This window comes from Bacillus rossius, chromosome 8 (assembly GCF_032445375.1).
Source record: "Bacillus rossius redtenbacheri isolate Brsri chromosome 8, Brsri_v3, whole genome shotgun sequence".
Taxonomy (NCBI): Eukaryota; Metazoa; Arthropoda; class Insecta; order Phasmatodea; family Bacillidae; genus Bacillus; species Bacillus rossius.
This window is the reverse complement of record NC_086336.1, coordinates 48,386,234-48,411,166: the sequence shown is the minus strand read 5'-3', so window position 1 is coordinate 48,411,166 and position 24,933 is coordinate 48,386,234. Positions and strand designations below refer to the sequence as shown.

General features: G+C 39.5%; 1 protein-coding gene across 6 annotated transcripts in view; it reads left to right on the top strand.

The window, feature by feature from the left end:
- The window catches only part of LOC134534884 (SH3 and multiple ankyrin repeat domains protein 1), a 476,867-nt gene that overhangs the window by 376,909 nt on the left and 75,025 nt on the right, over positions 1-24,933 (top strand). The window contains exon 1 of one of the 6 annotated variants that reach the window (XM_063373551.1): positions 11,653-11,882. The exons of 4 other annotated variants lie outside the window; for them this stretch is intronic. In XM_063373551.1, coding sequence (XP_063229621.1) covers positions 11,780-11,882 — 103 coding nt within the window. In that variant the 5' untranslated portion in view covers positions 11,653-11,779. Of the gene's footprint in view, positions 1-11,652; positions 11,883-24,933 lie in introns of those variants that run through there. One more of the 6 variants, XM_063373546.1, reaches the window with a different exon arrangement.

Genomic DNA, 24,933 nt, shown 5'->3' with positions numbered 1-24,933 from the left:
CATAGCCGCAAATTTTTTTTAAGCATATTGTTATGAATTAATTTTTTTAATAATTAATTTATGTTAATTTGTATATTTATGTTTATTTGTTGAAAATTATCAAAAACTAATGGTTAAAAGCAGTCATTTTATAATAAAAAAATGAATATATTTTAAAATTAGTATTATTAAACTATTTTTTTTAATTAATTGATACATATATGTTAATTTGTTAAAGGAAATAAATTTATTTTAAGAATTTATTATTACAACATTTTAATTAATTTAAATCTATGTTGATTTGTTGATTAATTTTCAAAAAAAACTTATGGTTATACGTGGATTCATATTATAGTAAAAAAATAATATATTTATTTAACTTTATTTCACTACCATCGACCGACAAATACTAGGTTTTTTTTGTTTTCATCATTATCTTTGATTTTTTTTTTCCTTTAGGGTTCTTTATAAAAGATGTTGTAAAAATTGCCGCCGCTACGTAATGATTTTCCAGAGATGACACACAGAATTGACGAGCGTATTGCTTCCATTACTCTAAAAAGTTTTTAACCAATGTGTTTGCTCGCGTTAGCACTATCGTTCTATATTTAGATCACTTGTTATTGTGTTTAAGCGGAGGTATTTGCCTTTTGCTCGGGGTTCGTATCCCATCCGGTGGGTACGAGTGGTTAGTTCTGTGTGTAAATGTGGCGGACGTTGCTGTGAGTCTGCGAGTGTTCTCGAGTTGCTCTCGTTTCCCTCTCAAAAATGGAATGTAGTTGACGTTACAATGCATCGGTGTGGGGGTTATCTCTAAGTTAATTGTATCAATCGTGGAATTTCGCAACCAGTATATAGAGCGAATAAGAGAGACAAAGAGAGAGAGAGTGAGAGAGAGAGAGAGAGAGAGGTTTTGTATGTTTTCATTAATGGTTTTACACTTGTGAGTTAGCGCACATACTTTTTAATAGTTGTAATTAGATTTATTTTTTAAATACATTGTAATTTTATCCTCCTAATTTTGCTACACAACGATTATACACTAAAATATCCATGTGTGGTTTATAAAAGTATATGTATTTCTTAATGCATGTGGTTGTAGAGCTGAAATTGATGGTACTATCTTCTTTCCACCCAATGGTGTTATGATGAATATTTGTCTGTGTTCGCTAGCTTTTTTTTTTATGTTTATTTTTTTCTAGTTCAATTGTGATATGTGCTTACTTTCATATACAATGCTTGGGGTGTAATAGAGTTTTCTGCTTCATTGGGGTTAGTATTGAATGTGTACTTTGATAAATATGTTTTGAATTTTTGTGTCTTGTATAGTACTTATCTATCATTCATGTATATATTCGTTTGTCATTGTATCTCGGTGAACTTATATTTTGTGGAATATGAGTGTTAAGTTGGCTAGTGCGATTTCTTACATTGTGTGTATTTAAGGTTTAGGAATAGCTAATATTATGTTACCAAGTTGTGTTCCGGCCTGTTTTCCCTTAAACTATGAAAAAGCTAGCCTGTATGAACGTCCATGTTTGATTTTTTTTTATTTGAGACTTTTACAATAATTACATATTGGTTGCGCACTGGCAACCTCTTTTGTCTGTGAAGGTCACGTCTGGCAACTCATGCTGGGTTGCGGTGGACGGCAGAGTTTAAGGTCTTTATATCGATACTTTTTTCTTGGCTGCTTCATTTTTTATTTCACGGATGGGTTTGTGAAAGTGATGGAGAATATTCTATTAAGTGTGTTGTGTTTAGCTACTATCGGTGCTGTTGTTTATATATTACAGTTCTCGTTGTTAATCAATGTAAATTTAGATTAAAAATAAGTATAAAGGTTCCAAACATGATGGTGGAAACATCCTGGAAGTCGTGTGTGTGTGTGTGTGTGTGTTACGATCTAACCTTGTGTTTCGATACATATGTGGGACAATGTGTGCTACTGTAATGATTATCATCCTTTATCCGCGAGGGAATTGGTCTTTGAAGCTTCTTCTTACTGATCTATTTGCGTTTTTTCAGCTTTCTGTGTTTGTAATGTCTGAACTTTGTTTACTTTTTTTGAGGTGATTCCATATTATTTGTAATTTTGTTTGCTTTTTATTTGTATATTTATTACTATATGCTTCTGGATAACCTAAGTCATTGTTAAGTGCATATTTTTGTAATATTTCTGTTTGTAACCACTGGATGTTTTATTATTACTTCATTATGTGTACAGGCAACTACTGGTGACAGTATGGTTCTAGATATACGACTTACCCGAGGATTTTTTATATGTTTCGTATTTAAATTGTTATAATTGTATGGTTGGTATCTAAATATACATAATTCCGTATTTATCGTTTCTTGTCACTACATAGCACTTGAGCAAACATCAAATTTCTTACACTAATCCATTTTTTCTCGACTTGTGTGCGAACATACATAATTTAAATGATTTGTGCGAACAAGAGTTCGCAATTCCTTTCAATATACTTAATTATAATGCGGTAACTCTCTTCCATATGGGTTTGCTAACTTGGATTTCGTTTAGGTGAACAAAAAACCTTTTTCTTTTACATAATGAATTTAATTTATTTGGGATGTGACATTTAGTATAGGAAACGTTTTTTGTTGCAAACGTATATGTGGCTTCATTTAGCTTAGTCCTTTAACTTTTACACGTCTTTAAATGTGCGTCTTTTTAACAAATGGGAATAGCATGTTTTGTCTCTGGTGTTGTGCCGTTCGTTCGCGAGGCCTTATGTGGGCTGTGGTGTATTTTCGGTTGCTTAATAACATATTTTGATTATGTAGGTATTTATGGTTATTGATATTTATTTGTGTTGTCATTTATCGGGCCGTGTCATTTGGTGTGTTGGAGAGTGTGGTAGTTTTATAATAATGTTCTCGTAGATAGATTTTTTAAAGACTGGTTTTGGTTTATTGTGATTTACTTATGTGTGGTATTTGGGGGGTCCGTCCTTATTTTTTTCATCAATGTGTAACTGAATTAGTATTTTTATAACCTTTCTTGCTGTCGATTGTTTATTTTATTACGTCATATCTTTGTTTTCGCGTTTGTTTTATTTTACGTATAGGGATTTTTACTCTTTGCATCATGCTGTCTCAATAAGCGATTTTATTATTTCATGGGTGTTTTCACTGCATTGCGCTGTATTGCGTTTGTGAGTGTATTTTGATTGTTTTTGTTATGTTTTAAATGTTTTTTTTTGTTATTTATGGTAATTTTTTTTGTCACATGCATTCGGCGGTTTCATGTATTACTGGGCTGTACGTTTTTTTATTGTGTTCCACGCTTAGGCTCTCCTGCAAGCTACTATAGCACGCGGCGGGCCAGGGTCGACAAACAAAACTTTCTTTTCGTCGCACCGGGAATTTGAAAACAGTTTTCCGAGTGCGTCTACGGAGTACAGACGTGCGCTCTCGCTTTGTAATATATTTTATAAATTTACTTATCGTTAAATGCTGACGGTTGTGCGGGTTGCTGTCCACACGGCGTATATAGGTGTTACTATTTTTAATATATCTTTTCATCTGCGTTTTTATTTTTAATTACACGTCGCCGTGTTGGAGTGGGTGCATTCCGGTGAGTTTTTCCTTTATGTATGCTTATTTGCGGTGCGCGAACAGGCTACACGGTCGTTTGTTCAACGTTTATTTATATTTATTTGTTACAAGTCGCCGGGGTGGGCGGGATGCGTTCCGGTGCGTTTTTATTTTATGTATGCTTATTTGCTATTTTTTTATTACCTCGGTGACATACGTAGTTTGTTTTTATCGATCGTGCCGCAGCTACATTTTATTTTTAATTACTTAACGCTTCGTGTTAACTGCAGGGGTTTCTTAATACATTCCTGGTCGCCGGCGCACGCTTCCAGCACGGCGTTTATAATGCTTAACACATTGGCCTGTAAAAATATTATAAAATTTAAATATGCTTATTACTTCAAGCGTTTTTTACGTTACGTTTCTCGCTCTCCTCTGTGACATTAAAGATGGCGGTGTGTATATGTGGCACTCCATTTAGTCTTAGCCAGTATGGCGGGGTTTTTTAAGCATGGCTGCAAATGGTTTAGGCATTGCTAGTATGGTTGGGGTTTCTTTTAGGCATACTTGGGGGGGTGGGTGTTTTAAGCATACTAGGAGTGGTGGTGGCACCTATAGTTTATTTTTTTATTACCTCGGTTACATACGTCATTTGTTTCTGACGATATTGCCGCAGCTACATTTTATTTTTTAATTACTGAACGCTACGTGTTAACTGCAGGGGTCCCTTAATACATTCCTGGTCGCAAGAGCGGGGCTCTCAGCACGGCGTTTGTACTCGACGTAAAGTAATGCTTAACACATTGGCCGAGAGCCGATTACTACACATTGTTTGTATAATATTTATTTTTTACTTGACGTACAATAATAGTAACTATGCTTAATACTTAACTTTCTTTACATACTTTTACGTTTTACCTATGCTTATAACACTAAAACATATTCGTGAGCGGGCCGCTCCCGGTTTGTAATATATTTTATAAGTTTACTTATCGTTAAATGCTGTCGGTTGTGTGGATTGCACTCTACACGGCGTACATAGGTGTTACTATTTTTTAGTATATCTTTTCGTCTGCGTTTTTATTTGTTACATATCGCCGGGGTGGGTGGGGTGCGTTCCGGTGGTTTTTATTTTATGTATGCTTATTTGCTATTTTTTTTTATTACCTCGGTAACTTATGTCAATCGTACCGCAGCTAATTACTTAACGCTACGTGTTAACTGTAGGGGTCCTAACTATGCTATCCTAATATTATATAATTTAATTATGCTTATTACTTAAAGCATTTTTTTAAAGACATTATTATGCTTATACTATTGTGTGTGGGGTTATAATTGCGCAGTTTATGAGTGACGCTCCAGCGGACAACTTCTTGCTCTCTCTGCGCGGGATTTTTGAGGTTATGTTTCTTTAGTCATAGCTGGTATGGTGGTGTTTGTTTTAAGCATACTGGTGGTGGGGGTGTGGTAGACATAGCTGTTATGGTGTCTTTTTTGAGGTTATGTTGCTCCCAGGTATTTAGTCATAGCTATTATGGTGGTGTTTGTTTTAAGCATACTGGTGGTGGGGGTGTGGTAGACATAGCTGTTATGGTGTCTTTTTTGAGGTTATGTTGCTCCCAGGTATTTAGTCATAGCTATTATGGTGGTGTTTGTTTTAAACATACGCTGGGTGGTGGGGTTGTGGTATTTGCTTTTCGATATTTAAACATGGCGGGTTATTTTCCAAATTTAAATATGACTATTGGAAATTTAATTTTGGCGGTTTAGGCATAGCTCTTATGGCGGGGGTTTCTTTTAGGCATACTTGGGTGTGTGTGTGTTTTAAGCTTACATCATGGCGGCATAGGTATGGCGGGGGTTTTAAGCATACAACATGGCGCCTATATTATGCTTATAATATGACGTGGGGATTTTATTTCCACCTCTGTATATTCCTTGTGCTTGCTCCTTTCCTGTACGCAGCGATGGCCTGACCTTGTTTCTCTGTGGTAAACACTTTCACTGTTACACAGCAGGTAAACACATTCCTGGTTGCCGGCGCACGCTCTCAGCAGGAGCGAGGTTTCCAGCACGGCGTTTGTACAGCTTAACACATTGGCCGAGAGCCAGTTACTACACAATGTTTGTAAAAATATTCTTATTATTATTAATTTTAAATATGATTACACAATATTTTGAATTTTATAATTGCTTAACACATTGGCCTGTAAAAATATTATTAAATTTAAAAATGCTTAACACATTTCTATGCTTATTACTTGGCGTGTTGCACACACACAGTGTTGTTTTTAAAGATATTATTATTATGCTTATAATATGATGTGGGGATTATAATTGCGCAGTTTACGAGTGACGCTCCAGCGGACAACATCTCGCTCTCTCTGCGCGGGATTTTTGAGGTTATGTTTCTTTAGTCATAGCTAATATGGCGGGTTTTTTTAAGCATACTGAAACATGGCTGTTGGAAATTTAAATATAGCGGTTTGCTTTTCGTACGTTAACTGTTTAGGCATAGCTAGTATGGCAGCATTATTTAAGCATAGTGGTATTTTATTTCTTTTCGAAAGTTAACTGTTTAGGCATAGCTAGTATGGCGGGGCCTTTACGCATATAAATTTTTTTTAAATTTAAATATAGCGATATTTTATTTCTTTTCGAAATTTAAATATGGCGATTAAGCATACTCGGAGTGGGGGGTTTTAGTCATAGCTAATATAGGGGTGGGGTTTTATAGACATATCTTTTTTTCGAAATTTGGTGGTTGGGAATTAAACATTGCGATTAAGCATACTTTTCCAAATTTAAGCATAGCGATTATTATTTTTTTTTTTTCGAATGTTAAATATGGGTGTTTAGGCATAGCTAGTATGACTGTATTATTTAAGCATAGCGTTATTTTATTTATTTTCGAAATTTAAGCATAGCTTCTTTTAAGCATATTTTTTTAAACAATATGGCGGTTGTGGAGTGGTGGGGGTCTATAGGCATAGCGATATTTTATTTTTCGAATTTAAGCAAAGCTATTATTTCTTTTTCGAAATTTAAACATGGCGGCGATTGTGGAGTGGTGGGGGTCTATAGGCATAGCGATATTTTATTTTTCGAATGTTAAATATGGGTGTTTAGGCATAGCTAGTATGACTGTATTATTTAAGCATAGCGTTATTTTATTTATTTTCGAAATTTACACATGGCGGCGATTGTGGAGTGGTGGGGTCTATAGGCATAGCTAGTATTTTTTTTTAAAGACATGGTGGGTGCTTTTCGATATTTTAAAGACATAGCTTCTTTTGGGCATAGCTTCTTTAAAGCATATGTTCGTTATTTAATTCCCCATACTTCATCAGGTTCCCTGGTCTAGTGGTCAAGGCGCCCGCCTCCTGACCACGATGTTGGTGCGTCCCCGGGATCGAATCCACCCAGCGCCCAGGTTTTTGTATACAATTCCCACATTCGGAGCGACGGTGGCGCGCTCCGGTAACTAAAGGCTGAACTAAGATGGCGGCCTACCGGCGCGCCCTGGTAACCATTGTCAACAACAATGGCGGCGCCCAGTGGCGGCGACGGTGGCGCGCCCTGGTAACCAATGTCAACAACAATGGCGGCGCCCATTAAACAAGATGGCGGCGCCCATGGGGGTAGTGGGGTCGGTGTTTACATTTCTATGTTTACATCGGTCCCAGTATCCCTACGCTCTCCCTACTCTCCTACTTTTAGACAATCATCAGTCACACATATCTCCCGTCTGTCTAGATTTTGCAAAACAAAATGTCATAGTTATGTTATCGTTCTCACCTCATTGCACTCATCGTCTTCAGCCACTTGATCAAAGTTTATTTTCACCACTCAAGAGACAGATAAATACAGCAATGGATGCATGGTTAAGGAACAACAAAACCCCAGAGGCAACAGTTAAGCTGATGACAATCTATGATATTCCATCGATCTTAAAAATAGCTTTCCCGATAGCTACAACTCCGATAAACATCCAACCAGGATTTGAGAAATGTGGAATTTTTCCTTACAACAGAGACATATTTAATGATACAGATTTTGCTCCTTCGTTTGTGACGGACAGACCAAATCCAGACGTAGCACAAAGTTGTTCACATGATATGGCAAGGGAATCTCCAGATTATCAAACTCAAGCATGTCCTAATAATTTACTCGAGCCAGAATTGATTTCCCCGGAAGAAGTCCAGCCACTTCCAAAATCCGCACCGAGGAAAACAAATGGTGGCACAAAAACAAGGAAAAGTGCCATTTTGACATACTCTCCGGAAAAGAATGCGCTGGAGGAAGAATATGAGAAACCAAGAAATCGGGTCTTCCTGAAAGAAGAGAAGAAATTACCATACATGTGCAGATGTGTTAAAGCTAAGCCAAAACTTCCCCCAAAACAACAAAATTCATTACAAAGTGACAGCAGCTCATCAGCGGACGACAGTGAATGTTTTTGTTTAGTGTGATTAGAACCATTTTCTTCAAGCAAACCTGGTGAGGAGTGGGTTCGTTGTTTGGACTGTCAATTGTGGTCACACTTTTCTTGTGCGAAAAAATCGAAAAAGTATGTTTGTCACAACTGTCAATCAGATGGAATATTCGAGTAAGCATTAGGTACCTACTATGCATTCGTAAGACTTTTTCGTTCTGCCAAAAATGTGAAAACAAGTATATGTTTAATATTTCCGGTATGGTTCGCAATAAATTGTAAATAATTCCTGGATTCCAATTTTTAAACACTTTTAAATACTGTTACAACCAGCCCCAGAGCGGGGCTGGTTGTAACACTTTTCTCTTAAGCGGTTTTCCCCTTGTGCAGCAAAAAATAGAAGAAGGATTGTTTCCAAAATACCTGAGATGGAAGAAGAAGGGCTCTTTCATAATTTGCCCAATAAATATTTTTCTTAGGTATTATACATGAACACAAAAAAAAATTAAATACAAAACTGTTACAACCTGCCCCAGTCTCCCCTACATATTAGTTCTCTTGTAACACGGAGTCCTCAATTTTTTTTCTGCAATCGATGACAAAATGTTTTGGGGTCGTTGCATATATAAAAGAGTATTGGGTGGATACTCGCGAATTTTTTATGTGGGATGGTATTAGTTGGTGCTTCTGGCGCAGTATCGTCTCTAAGCGCAGACTTGACGTGAGATTTGAGCGGTAAACATGTCATGTGGCGGCGAAATGAAGATTAAAGGTGTAGTACAAGTGAGTGCTTTGAAGAATCTCTATCGGGTGTTTGATGCCTAATAATTATTCTGGAATCACGAGTTTTAACCTTTTTCAACTCGTCTGAAAACACGATTTAAAAGCTAAATGTTTAAGTGCTTTTCGTAAGGAGAACCCCACTAGGATATCTCGAGTAGTTTTCAAATTGCGTTTATTTTTTCTCCTGAAGCTCTGCGCGCCGTTTGTGTGTGCGTGCGTGCGCGTGCCCGGGTGGGCAGGGCCTTCTAATCCGGCACCATCGGGGGACCATGCCGGATGAGCAGTTTTGTCGGAGTATGGACGTTCAGTGTAGTTTAACCAAGTGTGATGTGAAATGTGAAAGGTGATAGCTATAAAACCGTAAACAAATATATATATTAAAATGAATACCGGCTGTAATGATAAATTCTGAGCGAACTAAAAAAACATCGGCAACGCTGTGATGAGACCAGGGGCTGGATTCTGAAATGCACGCCGCGAGTAGGCGGTGGGCGTAGGTGTTGTCAGGTTTTCCGCCTGCGGCCCGTGTCGTGGTGATTGAGGAGACCACAATCGGTCCGCGGGCGGGAGAACCCGTCGTCGCTACCGCCGAGCAGAAGTCGTCAACATGGCGGACCCACGTTTTGCAGCACGAACCTTTATATGTTCTAGCTAATTCCCGGCATGCGTTGCAATGCCTCATTCAATTACCTATTGTAATTAGTTTTAAGTAGGAACACATACTCAAAACATCTTTATATTTTGGGTATCGCACTATTTCAATGGTAGGATAGCAGACTTCAGCTACGTCATTATGGGGATCTATCTTGGATGTGAAAAGAGTATAATCGTATCATTACATATTATATCTGTATTTTAATTAACTGTATAAAAAACTCAAAAGGTTATATCTATATACGTAGCAGGTTTCAAAGTGTCTTTCCCCTCTCAAAAAGAACTACAATTCACTTTTTATTTTTTGTAATTGATGTTTTTTTTTAATTTTATGCCTAGGCAAATGTGTTGTATTATTTTACTTATGAGTCTCGATAAATCACTGTGGTGTTTAAAAAGGGGAGGGGGGACAAAAATACTCTTGCTAGGATATTGCAGCTGTAAGGTCTGTGGAACATACTATAAATGCGTAAAACATTTTTTTAAGCATTTGCTTTTTTTTTTGTGTTTAAGTTCGACCATGCAGAGGTTTAATAATTGGTTACTTTTTAAATCCATCTGTAAGGCACAATTGGCTCTTTTTTTTATGTTTTGAGGTTTTAGTCACTGTTTCAACTTTTTTTCACGTCATAGCCTGTTATGAGCATTGCCAAGTCTTAGGTATTTTATAAGAGATTTATTTTAAATAATGAAACGTATTCTTTACATAAGTTTTTATGGTTTTTTTTGTGGGAGATTACTCGTCTACTATCAGTGAAATGCGGCCTTGAGAGAGTAGATAGCATCTGTCTTGTTGCACGCGGTCGGCTCGTGAGTAGGAAGGTCGGTGGCTCCAGGAGTTCGTCTCTGGTTTTTCCGAAGTGAAACTTCTGTGCCGAGATGGCTGCAATTTTCGAGCGTTACGAAAATTCCGATCGCATGAGGGGAACAGTTAGATACGCGGTGGGGGGAACCGGTAGAGGAGGAGAGTGCGTCAGCGGCGACGCCACTCCAACGCATGCGCTAGCGGGTCGAATGGGAAGGAAATAAAAAGGGGGGATAGGTACGTAGTGTAGCATGCTAAATGATAGTTGTAACGGTCGGAAGGGGAGACGGCAGGGAAGATGTAGAAATGACGCAGCAGTGATGCTACGGGATTCTCGTAACGCTGCTTGTGTTTGTCTACTCAGGTTTTTTTTTTTTTTTTTCGTTTGAGATCATGCCCGTATCCTTACTACTTTCCATTATTATCTCTTGTTCAATAAAATAATTATAATGATTTATCTTTAAAGCAAGACGTTTCACTTCTGTCGATCATGGACTCCACGCACACACTTTTTGTTCTTTGGGTGTGGATCACGCCTTTATTTCGTTTCTTTCTCTTTTGAGTATAAACATAATTTTATGTTGAACTATTTTTCTGCACAATTATGTCATTTAGAACTATAATCAATTGGTCAATTAATTTTTTAGTCCATGCCATCTCTAATTTATTTAAATCAACTTTTACGAAGTCAGTTTATTGTATTGATTAAAAATGTGACTTAACTAAGATAGGTTTTTTTTTTGCACTTGGACATCGGTAAAAACAAACTGTTATATTCTTGCCTCTAAAGTTAGGAGATATATAGTTGTCAAACAGATGTGTTCAGGAGGAAAATATTGAAATTAGCGTCCAGTTTTTTTGCCAGATTTTCAGAAACTTGTTTTCGTTTGGTTGTTAAAATCTAAAAGATAATAATGATTTTGTTTTGTCACTTTTTTATATACTTATTTAGTACAACCTTTCTACAAAACAAAATAAATTTTTAACTGTACGATGTATATTTAAGAAAAAAATTTAAAATCTCTTAAATATCAGTTGAAACATAAGTAAGGAATGCGTAAAATAACCTTTTTTAAAGGGCTATTATTTGTCCATTTCTGTCACCCCTCTTTTAACTGGGAGGTATTCCACAAATTCAAAAACCCACTCCGTCATCTGCCCCTCCCCAGTAAATCCGAACTGCGTACGCCATTGCTTCTGACAGCTTGAAGAATTTATTCGGTCTCACCGGCCGTGTGTGTGTGTGTGGGGGGGGGGGGGGGTTACGCGCGCGCTAGTGTGTGTAGAGTGAAGGCATTATCAGCTGCTGTCTCTGGTCTCTGCCCTTATCAGTAGCGCAATTGTTATCAGCCGCTTCTCTTCGAGGAACGGGCCAGTCGCTCGTGTTGATCTCTCAGGTTGCGATAGTCGCTGCTCGCGATCTTCGTGCGTTTGGCCTTTAAGAATAAGGTTTTTTCTTTTTCTTTATTTTTACTTTTCCTGGATGAAGAACGTCGAGTGATTTTTTTAATTTTTAATTGTTATTTATTCGTGACGTGGAGCTGAGCCACGGGACCGGGTCTCACATGGTTGTGATCACGGGTCCGTCCGGCTGCTACTCCGTCGAGCTGCGGGACTTGGGTCGCTTTTCCCGCTCCGGGAACATCGAGGACTACCTGCATCTCCTCGGTAAGACTCGCCTGGCTACCACAGCTCTCGGCGTACGGCAGGGGTGCCCACAAGGGGGGGGGGGGGGTAACGACGCAGACTGCGTCATTAAAATTCCAGGGGGAGGGGGGGTTAAAAGACGAGAAAAATGTATATATTATTTACATAATTATAGCTTCTAATGTGAAAATACGTTTCTGGTGCTTTGATAATTGACAGGGATCTTTGTAAATCAAATTGGCAACCCCACACACTTTCCTCAACAAAAGCAGTTTGGCATCTGTCGGTTCAGGATGGAAATATTACCTGGTATGTCCAAAATTATTATTATTATTATTATTAGAAAATCAGTTTTAATTAATGCAAAATGTGATAAAATATAATACTAAAAAAGTATAATATTATAAAATAATTTAGTAAATCATTGAGAAAATGGCATAAAAATTTCGGGGGGGGGGGGGGGGGGGGGCACCTCTGCGTACGGCATTTGGCAGGAGTGGTTGTTTCGTGAACGGAGCGGAAATGTGTGATCAACGCTCCCGGCGGATGGAGCCAACAACAACAAAAAAAAGTTTCACAAAGCCAAAGGGAAACTTTATAGCACTACCTGCTTGATTGAAACTTAACAAGATGGGCAGTTTTTTTTTTAAATAAAATTCCTTTTTGTTGAAAATTAGGTTCCAAAGCCAGGGTTTAGTATTTTTTTTTTTTGGTTTCAAGTCTTTTCTTTTTTTTCGCATTTATCGGAGCCGTTTCATTATATAGTTAAAAAAAATTTATCTTCTGCAAATGGAACGATTCGATGGTCGACGTAGCTGATGCTCCGGCAACGAATTCTAGCGGCGGGTGATGGAAACTACGTGTGATTCGCATTTTGCGAATATTTTTTCTCGCTCATTAGATTTTACACATCTCAGGCGAGTACTGGAAGACTCGTTCGCATTTTTTTTTTAAATTATTTAATGGAATCGTCGAGGTAACTAGCGGAAATGATATCGTGACGGGCATGGGGGTTTTTGTCTATGGAGTGTTTGTCTGTTCTGGAGGTGAAGTCATTTGGTTAGCAGTTGGTTAGCAAAACAAACCGCAGCTGTATGAAAGGTTGATACGCTAGAAATTAGTTTAATAGCTTGAAAGTCAATCGCAAGAAGAATCTTAAAAAAAAAATGCAATAATAATGTAGTGAGTATTGTTAAACTAACGCACTAACAAAATATCTGCAAGTAATTAGCGTTTAACTCAGTTTTAATAAAAAAATTGGTTGCTGTGCAGATAGGAAAGGGGAACTTTAAATTTGTATAAAAACGTACAAACTTATTCTATTCTTTATACGTATGTTATACAAATATCCACGTATACCCATTCAGTAATTTCGGTGTTTTTTACAAGATTTATTTTTACTGTAAGTAAAAAAAAAAATTAGACGCCTACCTAGTGTAAAATAACCAAATAATATGATTTTCTTTAAATATGGTTTTAAAATGTGATAATGATTCATTAAAGAAAATGTAAAAAATGCTGGTAAGGATGGTTCCCACGTTATTTCAATCGGCAGAAATTCATATTACAGCAATGTAATACGGTAATCAAAAGAGTGGGTAAAATAATGAGTTATCAATGTTGTTGTCCCAAAAATTGTATTTTCAAAGCTGCGACTAATAACTCCACGTAAGCCTGATATCAAGCAGGTAGTCCGAGGAACCGAACACTTTGAACCGTCTCGAGCCGAACGCGGGAGGGTCAATGAGCGGTTGCGGAAGGGGGGGTCGCAGTTTGCAAATGGCCGTGCGCCGGCACACAGATAATAATTCCCGACGGCTTCTCGATCCCCCCGGCCCGCTGACGGGGGCTGTTTGTTAGAGCGATGTTTGCTCGCCGACGCCGCGCGGCGTTGTCATGGCAGCATCCCGCCTCGCGTGTCGTCATGGTAACGCCCGGTCAATGCTCCAGCGAGACGTCTCCATCGGCGTCGACGAGGGAAATGTTTTTATTATTATTATTATTGTCTGTCAACAGGCCGCCACCCCGTCCGGAGGTTGGTTGGCTGATGATGGCACGTGACTGTTCCGAGTGCCACACCTACCGAAACACACGACTTGTAGTAACCTGTCACGACTCGGAACTGTGGCGAACTAACAACGTCTAACTTAGGAACACAATGCTAAAAACCGTGTAACTTCGAAACACACAATGCTAAAAAAAAAAAAAGTGTACGTTACAAACACGAGAGCTAAAAACATGTAACTTAGGAACACACAATGCTGAAAAAACGTGTAACTTAAGAAACACACAATGCTGAAAAAAAAGTGTAACTTAAGGAACACACAATGCTGAAAAAAAAAACGTGTAACTTAGGAACACACAATGCTAAAACAAGTTGTATCCTAGAAACACGCATTGCTAAAACAAGTTGTATGCTAGGAACATGCAGTGCTAAAACAAGTTGTATCCTAGAAAGACGCAGTGGTAAAACAAGTTGTATCTTAGAAAGACGCAGTGGTAAAACAAGTTGTACCTATCCTAGAAAGACGCAGTGCTAAAACAAGTTGTATCCTAGAAAGACGCAGTGCTAAAACAAGTTGTATCCTAGAAAGACGCAATGCTAAAACAAATTGTATCCTAGAAAGACGCAGTGCTAAAACAAGTTGTATCCTAGAAAGACGCAGTGCTAAAACAAGTTGTATCCTAGAAACATGCAGTGCTAAAACAATAAAGTAACTTAAAATTTTGGACGAGAGTGAATAAGTAGGTCGTTAATAAATGCTGGACTTGCTTTCGAGACTGGACGCGTGTTAGAATTCTGTTTTCGATTATCTCCGGAAAATCGCTCCAGGCAAGTTATGACCATTAGGTTCCTTTCTATAGTCCATTGCCGATTCTTTCTCCAGTGTTTTTTTTATCCCCCTCCAATATTATGTGACCGTCTAATAGCCTTGTTTATGAAAATAAATTATATATACTTACTAATCAACGTAAACAGCAAACATCTAGCCGACAGGGCATTTGGACTCAACCAAATATTTTGCGTTGGCACCTAAAAATTGTGAAGCTTATTCATCAAATGAACCTTTACTGCCAGCAAGTTTAGTGACAATTAACAAATGCATGCTCTACTTTGTAATGAGGTATAAAGGCACACGGTTATAATAGCTAAAAAAAATGTTTCTGGACGTTTTGTAGCCTTTTTTTTATGGACGCGAAAAGAAAGCTGAAATGCGAGGTTTGGGCGTAGCTGCGTTTTGGCAACAACAGGCATACCTTCCTCATTTGCGAACGGCGTGGAAGTGCGCTATTTGTCTCCATTACGCGAGCACCCGCAGCCTTCCCCCCCCCCCCCCGTCCAAGTATTGACAGCGCAGATCAGCGCGGTGATAGTCATGACGCCAGGTCAATGGAAATTGATGATCAAATACCGCCGCATCGGGTCTACCGCGTCGTGATATGCTTGCTGCTGCATCTGGCTCTATTCTGTTCACCGCTGGCTATACCACGGGGACGCACCACAACGCCGAATTATCACAACGCCGAAATGCCAAATTGACCACAACGGCGACAGCTAGAAAACTGCTGTGTACCACAACGCCGAAATACACTAACGCCGAAAAATGTCATTGCAGGACTGCCACAAAGGTTAGGTTAGACTAGACTAGGTTAGATTAGTCTAGGTTAGATTAGACTAGGTTAGATTAGACTAGGTTAGATTAGACTAGGTTAGGTTAGACTAGGTTAGGTTAGACTAGGTTAGGTTAGACTAGGTTAGGTTAAGTTACGTTAGGTTATATTACGCTAGGTTAGGTTAGGTTTGATTGTGGTATTTCGGCGTTAAGGTACATTTAAGAAACACTCAAATTCATTCAGTTGTTATTTCGGCGTTGTGGTACACAGCAGTTTTCTAGCTGTCGGCGTTGTGGTCAATTTTGACATTCGGCGTTATGGTATTTCTTCGTTGTGGTAACCACCCCTTTACCAGCTGTGTCTTGGGGGACTGCTTCTTCCAACGTGGCGTGGATTCTCCGAATCAGTACTGTTTGAAGGCATTGACATTAACCACGTTCATATTAACTCCTTTTCTTGTCTGTCTTGTCTGTCTTTTGGGTAAAAATTTTGCAAACCGCTTTTTAAAATAACTTCCCGATGAGCTAGAGACTTGGAACTTTAAACATAGCTCAGAACCGGATGACAAATGCACACACAAGACTAAAAAGAGTAGAAAATAATTTTATTTAAATAAAAACAAATGAACATACCACGTTTATAAAACGGACGAAAAAAGCATAAAATAATTTCTGCTAGCCCCATACAGATTTTCTTGAAATTTTGTGATTTTTTTTTTTAGTACCTATTAAAATACGCGTAACATTTGAAACGAAAAACGTGGGGCGCATCTCGTAGATAACAGTAAGAAATGTAGGGCGTAACTGTAGTTGAGAAAACTCTCACAGCAGTTCATGACATTTGCGGTACAATCAAATTGTTAGTAACTTAGGTGAACTATTCATGCATCAAATATCTATAATTCTATTGCATGCGCCCCACGTTTTTCCCTTTATATCTTAAAAGTATTTGCATAAGCGTACAAATTTCACAATCACAAATTTTCAGGACAATCTGTATGGGGTTAGGAATCTGTTTGGGGTTATAGATCTTTATGGGGCCAGGAAAAAAAATTATACTGTTTAGTCCGTTTAGAAAACACGGCACATTAATTTTTATAATTTAAATAATTATGTCTCTGGTGACAACTTCCTACCATTTGACGTGTATTTTCCGAGTTGACACTGTTTGAAGTTTGAATTGTTGGTTTTACCATATTTTTTTTTTGTTTCTGGGTGACTTCTGCTTATCTGTTTGGCAAGTATGGGTATCATTTTGGCCTAAGTACATTCACGTACTACACATTTTAATATAATTCCTTTGAAGTTATTGAAAAGTTCAGGAAAATATTTACTTCAGAAGCTTCTCGATATTACAAAATCATTCAAAATAAAACTTATGTTCATTTTGTTTAATTGATTTAAGTTAATGTTTGGCTTTTTTTTTCGTAAACGTATTTTTTTATATGGTTAAGTAAGTGGTATTGCGGGGGGGGGGGGGGGAAATTTTTTTCATGTACTTGTTCATTGCTGGTTACTGAGGTTGGCATAGAAAACTCTTTAGAACGGACAACAAAGATAAAATGCATAAAAACACGGAGAACAAGCCAATCTCAGCAGGTGTGAAATTTTATTGTCCCAAGACAGCACAGATAATTCCGTGGAAGGAAAATTGCAGCACAGCAGGCTGACGGCGATGAGACAGCAGCAACAAGAACAGTGAATACAATACAAGAACAAGCACCTGACCACACATCGTCACGGACGAACACAATATAGGCTTTGAATGACAAAACTATTGTGTGTGACGTTTTCGCCAAATCACATCTGATCCCGTCATCAGGCGCAAACAGACTTGATTCAAATAACTTAGGGGAGAATTTCTTTTTTCCTTGGTGGCTGTTTATAAAACTTAATTATTATTAACATTTTTATAAATCCTCGAAAATCGATTTTGTAAAAAAAAAATTCAGACACGATGATAATGTTGGCTTAAAAATGGCAAGTCATTTCAAAACCCAGATAAACGTGCATTGCTCTCCGTTATGGAAAATTTGGTGTCGAAATTATATAAATATAAATATATGTATTTTTTTTTTCTGTCGCTTCGCGTCCGTCGCACTGTTGTGATTCCAGCGTGAGCGATCGGAAATCCTGTCGATGTCGCTTTGCGCGGCTCGGCGCGGCGGAAGATGCGAGATTATTCGACGCGACGACAGGACGGGCGGACTAGCTTCTGTGGGGCCGACTGCTGTTGGTGGTGGGGGGGGGGGGGGGAGGTCCTGGCTCCAGCTTCACTCGGAGAAGTTCTGCGGCTCCCCTTGATTGGACGCGAGACGGTGGGGTGATACGTGTGGGGAGGGGGGGATGGCAGGATTTCATTAGGATTCCCCTCCTTTCCCCTCTTTCGCCCCCCCCCCCCCCCACACACACGCCTGTTGTCACTACCTCGCCAGATCCTCGCTGAGGGGATGCGTAGGGAGGGGAGTAAATTAGATCATAACGCCGGCGTAGCCCCCGGGAAACGAATGTCGAAGCAGGACCAGGTGCTGAGGGGGAGAGTGACAGACCCTAAACTTACCCCCCCCCCCCCCCAATCCTCCTGCCAGCGTGTCTGCACACAGCGCAGCTGCTAGCAACGTTCCTCGGAAGCGCTACGACCCTGGCAGGTGGGCCCCGGGGGTCGTGTGCTACCCAGCGACCACGCATCTGAGAGACTGGACCCCCATCGCACATACAGCTATCGACTACACTGCCATCTATGAATCTAGAAATGAAGTAACGTGATCGAAAAGTGCGTGACAATGGAATACATTGTAGAAATCGACTGTGAATGGTATTTTTAGAGGCTCGAACGGAGGCACTGCATAAATATCATTCTCGCATGGTAGAATATTATTAATAATACCTTATCCATGCCTCAAGACTTGTTTCGTACGAGGATGCTCGATACGTTTTTTTCTTTTTTTTCCTAACCTAAGTTAAAACTAAGTGTGTAAGGGAGGGGTCTAGGTAGGGAAGACTCTTAAGTGCGTCTCAGGGCAAGCCCTATACGCTCTAAACATGCGGGTTTTTAACCATGCTGAGAAGGTCACGTGCATCATGTGCTAGGAGGGGATTGGCCAGCCATGGCAGACGTTGTTTTCGCCATGACTAACTCCCCTCACTCTTAATTCTAGACTAAAACTAGATAAGTTGGGCCCAGGTAAAACCTCCATAGACAGCAATGTCAGAACGCTGAAAGGTATTTTTTTTTTTCATTTTAAAAACAGTTCTTTTACACTATGGACTATATACCTGATTATTTCATTTTCTGCAGTTGTTGTAGAAGCGATCAGATGGAAAACACACCGTAAAAAAAACGTTAAACAAACATTAAATAATAATTTGTTTTGTTACTATTTATTATTTAATTCTATCATAAACATTTCAGTTAATAATTAATTATAAGTTCTAACACTCTCTATGAATGTACAAAATAACTAGTTATACTAGCGCTATCTATCGTGTTGATTTTGAACACTACTTGGATACATAACGGGCTATTTGAGTTGCCACCCGCTGGTGATACCCACAGCATGAGGGTGGTTTTCATCTTCGGGATCGCTTCAGCGCTAATAAACATCATACAATAGAACGGTAAAAATAAGTCTTTTGAGAATATATTCAGAAATTTTAATCAATGAAACCTATTCCTGTAAACTTAACCATGATAAATCTTTTTGCTAAACGGCTAAAGCGTGGCTAAACTCTAGATAGAACGATATCACTGTCCCCTTAAACCACCCAGCGGACGAAAATAATCATAAATTTTATTTCCAAGTATGTAGTTTCCTGTTTTTTTTCTTCCTGGGATCAAAATAACGGATGTATCTTGCGTATGCTGATATAAAAAGCAATAACGTTCAGACCCTAGAAACTTTATTTTATGTTAGGCATAAAATTTTTATGGATTATACCTTGACAATAAAAGTGAGTGAAAAGTCTCTCATCTTTTATCCCAACAAGCAGTGGTCCAATTTCAGCTAATGCATGTCAGGTGATTGAAGTGGATCAGACACCACTTAGGCGTGCGATATCTAAAACTAAATATTTCAAAGAGAACGTTAAATATAATTCACACATGTGTATGTCGCTGTCAGCCAACGAGATTTAGTGTCTGGAATTTTGCATATGTTTATTTGCAGTTTAAAGAATACAATAGAGATAACTAAGAGAACTGCTGTTAACTGAATGTCCTGACACGCCGAGAAACTTACGCAGAGAGTGACATTGCATTGAGAGTCAAGAAGATTTGATGCGGTGTATGGCCATTTGCACCACGCTGCGTTCCGATCTAAAACACAGCGATCTTAGCCCAAGAAGATTAATCTAAAAATCAGACCTCCAAACTTTGCGCCAAAACATTTTAGGACCACGCATAGTCTGCGCTCACACGAACGTTGAAGTGTTTGCAACGCCATTGTAAAAAAAAAAAAAAAAAAGAGCCTTAATCATACTTGTACTATTTAATATATGAAACTTTATAAATAAAATACTCGATTGAATTAAAACAACCTTAATAAAGTCCGTACAGATTCCGAGCATGTCTGCTCATGGAGATACTAGTCTATGGAGTGGGTGTCTTTTCTGAGGTTGAAGTAATTGGATAGCAAAACAAATGGTAGCTGTATACAATGGTATGGTGTGCTATAAATTTGTTTGATAGCTTTAAAATAACTCTCTGGGAATAATCGTAAAGATGCCATCATGTAGTGAACAATGCCGAACAAATTTAATTGCCAACACGTCTGCAATAAATTGGCGTTAAACTTCACCATGACCAAAAATTGTTTTGCTGCGCAGATAGGAAAGGGGGGACGAGGGGTCGTTCTCATTTTTGACTTTCAAGTATTTACGCGGCAAAGATTGTACTCATCAACTCCCTTGCTTCTCAACCTTCAATGTGTTTGCTGGTGCTGTGTTGGATCACACATCATCGTTATATTGTGAAGGCAACATGTTCCCGTTCGGCGACAGAAAATCAGGTCGAAGCCCGGATCGGATCAGCGCGATGAAGCGAGATCCCGGCCGGAATACCTGCTGGCCACTTCGGACAGTGTGACTCTTGGTGCGGGGTCGCGGGGGAGGGGGTGTTGTGTCTCGCCGAGTGTGTTCAGGGGCGAACAACCAGGTGGCGCGCGGGGCGGAAGTGTCGTCTTGACGCGCGACCGGAAGTTAACCGGTCCTGGATCCTGCTCTTCAGGCGCCCCATTGGCATGGTATACTCCGTCCACCTCGTAGCGTGGACAGCTGCAGTGACGTCGCAGATTACTAATGCAATGCGGCAACCGCGCCTGCCTTCCCCGCCAAACAACAATCTTTACTCGTGACATTTGCGAACAAAATTGTTTGCGGGGAAGGGATGTACATATACAGTACCCGTCACACGTTCAGGACCATTACGCAATTTCCTACGAAACGTTTCTGCCCTTGAAAATTTGGTGCGATCTTTTGTAATACGTTTTTCCACCGTTGTTTTCGTCATTTTATCATGTTGAAAAATATCTACACGATAGATTTTTTTTTTTTTTTGGTTTCATAGTGTTACATATATAATCACCTCTTGGTATGTAATTTAAAGAAAAATTAAAACAAGATGGAAAGAAATGACCCACAGTTATTTTTAACAATTCTGAATTTAACTTTTGAATGAAATTGAACTGAATTTTCCCTAACTGAAAATATTGTATTTTAATACAAACGAAACCAGTTAGATGAACTTTTCAGTTGAATTTACGCTAAATGCATTTTAAATTTATTTTTAAATTTTTTAAAGGTACATATTGGTAAATTACCGTAATGCAAATCACTAAGCTACCAGATAATTTAACGTGTCTATATATTTTTCAACATAATAAAATGTACCTACTATTTACTTTTCTAAAACCTGTGAATTTTCATATCTTGTAAACAAATAAACCGATTTCAATAACTTTCACTAACATTTTTTTTTTAATGAAAACAACTATGGAAAAAATGTATTACGAGAGATTTTACCTAATGTTTAAGATTGGAGCGGCGAGGATGGATCAGTTGATAAGGTTCAGAAAATCGGGGTTCTGCAAAATAAATAGCAGAACGAGACTGAAACTAAGATCAGTTTTAGAGTCCAACCTGCCAGCGAAATGAGTAAATTCCCGGGCCATACATATCTCTTCCCGTTCTGCATAAACTACGTCGTCTTACGATGCGACTTGATTCACTTTTACTGTTATCTTACTTCTATAATTATTATTCTTGTCCCGCGTACCGAATAATACATACAGGCAAATTCTCAGGATGGATGGTTCCAAACAGCAGGCCCGCATCCATTTCAAGTATTAAAGAAAAAGTTTACAAGTTGTGATGTTGCACGAATTTTTCATCTTGTTTGATTTCAATCTTTTTCAGTGTTCCAATAGTGACGAGTAGTAGCGACAGGCCAAAATACACCCGTGGTCAGGGGGTTGACGAACACCACAAAAAAAAAAAAAAATCCTCGCATTGTGGGCTTTGTTCGTCCCTGATCAGTAGGGACACCTGTATTTCGCGAATACATTTCGCGTCTAGGTACATCGCAAAACACCGTAGTTTTTTTCTTGTAGTTATTGGCTGTGGTCGGCGAGAGGTGTTTTCCCGCACTTGACGGGGCCAATGGGAATGTGGATACCGTAGTGCTGCACGCACACGATTCGCCATTACTCTAAGAAAAAGCTACAGTGTTTTCTGACATACCTTGACACGAAATGTATTCGCGAATTACAGGTGTCCCTACTGATCAGTCCCCGAACATGACCAAAGATTTCGCCGATCGCTTGTGCAAATTCCAGCTGGGAATTAAAAATAAATAAATCAATACATTTGGCGAGTTACCCCCCCCCCTTTTTTTTTTTTTTTTCTGTTTTCACGAATTTAGAGCTTTTTAAATGTCGCAAATACTAAACTGACGTTACCAACCTTTCATTTCAGCCATGATCACCTAAACGAGGGAAAACGCAAAAGTAAGAATAATTTTTTTTTGCGATAATTTCATTTATGTAACACTTTTTTTTTAATTTTACAGCGGGAGAAAAAAAAAACATATCCAAAGACAATTCTGTCGCAGAGTATTGAGGAGCATGACTCCGGAACTGTGAATATTAAGCTGGTCACAGACGGTCCGCGGGGGTGCGGGGAACAATGCGGGACTTCGCCTTAGTGCGTAACCCTTCTGCCCCTGGGGATGGAGCCATGGGTTGACGGAGGGGGGGGGGGGAGGCGGGATCGATGGCCAGCTCCTCTGTCTGCCGGTTACCATGGCGACCGCGGCGATTCTCCCCCCTCCCCCCCCTAACAGTCATGCAGCCTGTGCGCCCCTAGCGAACCCTGGCGGCGCCAAAACACTGCGCCCTCCCCTCCCCTCTCTCTGTGTACCCATCCTTGCAGTCTCCCCTCCCCCTCCTCGTCGCCACATACACGTGCGCGACCTTTGAACTCTTGGCCCGCCCGGCGCGCGCGTGGGGCAACGAGTCTGGTCCCTTCGCCCAGCCTTGGGTAGTGGGGGGGGGGGGGGGGGATGTCCGGGGTTCGTTTCCCGTCGTCCGCTCTTCCCACGTGTCACGTCTCGGCGATCCCGTATACGGCCTGTGGTGGGGAGTAATCTCGTCAACTGCGTAACCGCGGTGCTGCCATCTGTGGCGGATGGGCCGAACCAGAAGTGCACAAAGCCGAAGGTAAACTTTGCGGTACCAACTATTTAATGAATTTCAACAAGTTGCTCAGCATTTCAGTAAAAAATTCCTTTGTCGAAAATCAGGTCCAAAGCCGGGGTTTTTAAGTAAATTTTTTTTAAATAGGGTTTTTTCCCCCGCTTTTATCGGAGCCGTTTCGGTCTGCAATTGGAATGATTTTATAGTCGACGTAGCTGCCCGTTGTAGACAAATAATTTGCCCGTCGAATTCAGACTCGCCGGTAAGCGCGGCCACTCGCAGTGCAGACGAGTGAAACGAGAAGCCCGCGCACAAAGGCATCGATTGGTTCGTTGCACCTCTTGGCCTAGGCGACGAAGGAGCCGATGGCGTCTTCGCGAGTCACACCCCTGTCGGGTGTGGCTACCCCGGGCGACAAGGAGAGCGAAGCCAGACGTGTGAGGACGTGCGTTGTGATTATATTATTTTTTGTGTGCCGGAGTACGATACGTGTCCGAAAATTAAGTGCCGTTTGGTCATTAAAAAAACTAAACTGATATTTTTTTTCTTAGTTTTAGTTTACTACATATCTACATCCTATTTTCACATAGTCGTCATTCAATTCCTAGCACTTTACGTAACACTATACCAGTTCATTTAATCGCTCTGTATAGAAGTGAAATTAAACCACTTGACAATCGTAATTTCGTACATTTTTCTGTAATTGTTGACTCACGTTTCGTTAAATCAACCAAAATGAAGCCCTTTTCGTCAAAAAAAAAAAAAAAAACTTAAGCCACCATTTATCGACTCGAGTACGGAAATTGCTTAAACTTTTTTTGGTGTTGTTTGCCGAGTGCCTGAAAGTAGGCTACACGCATTGCGTAGTCGAAGTCCGTGATGCCTATGGCTGAGGCGTACGTTCCAATCTCAGGCGGCAAACTTATGTTCAGAGGGGCTAAAGAAACTGGTGCACCATAACGAAAAGTGCTGAGAACTGAATTGCAATTATGTGGAGAAAAAAAAAGTGAATATGTGGTAAACTGAAATTTTCATTAAAAGCTTTTTTCACGAGTTTTTTTTAATGACCAAACGAGCCACACTTTATAAATACTCCTTTTACTTGGCATAACCCAAGGCTCCAACCCGAAATCTTGTTACCCGAAGTTAATTCAACTCCTAAACCACTTGGAATAACGGAAGTCTCCATTGCTTGAGTTAAATATGTGAAAAAAGTTTTTACTTACTATGTTACTTTACAGTGAACAGAAATACAACGCGTGTGTTGTGAAACATAATGCATTCCAGCTTATATGAACAGTTGGAAATCGACTAATGTGTTATTCTTTTCATAAACAGTACAAAATATTACTCCAACATAACTGTGAAAGGAGGGTACACGTTAAATTGTTTGGGGTGGGGGGAGGGGAGGTAATATAACCCATTTTCCCGCTGTTTGCTTTCAAATTCTTTCCTTTTTTTAGTGGAAATGATGGATTTTTTTAGGATTTTTTTTTTGGGGGGGGGGGGGGAAGTGATATGTCCTCATACCTCCCCCCCCCCTTTTTTTTTCTTTTGCGCACGCCTGTGTTGCATCTGTTCAAAACTGTTATCAAGATGAGTACTTGTTCTTTCAAGGCTATTCTTGACTCTTTTTTTATTATTAAATAACTCAGAAGTGTCATACAACTGTAGTCTAGTCTCGCGCTTAGATTGCAGTGACAGAGCAAATGGCGGACACTCTTGCCGGATTGATACCACTTGGCTTGTTAACGTTAAAAATATTATTTT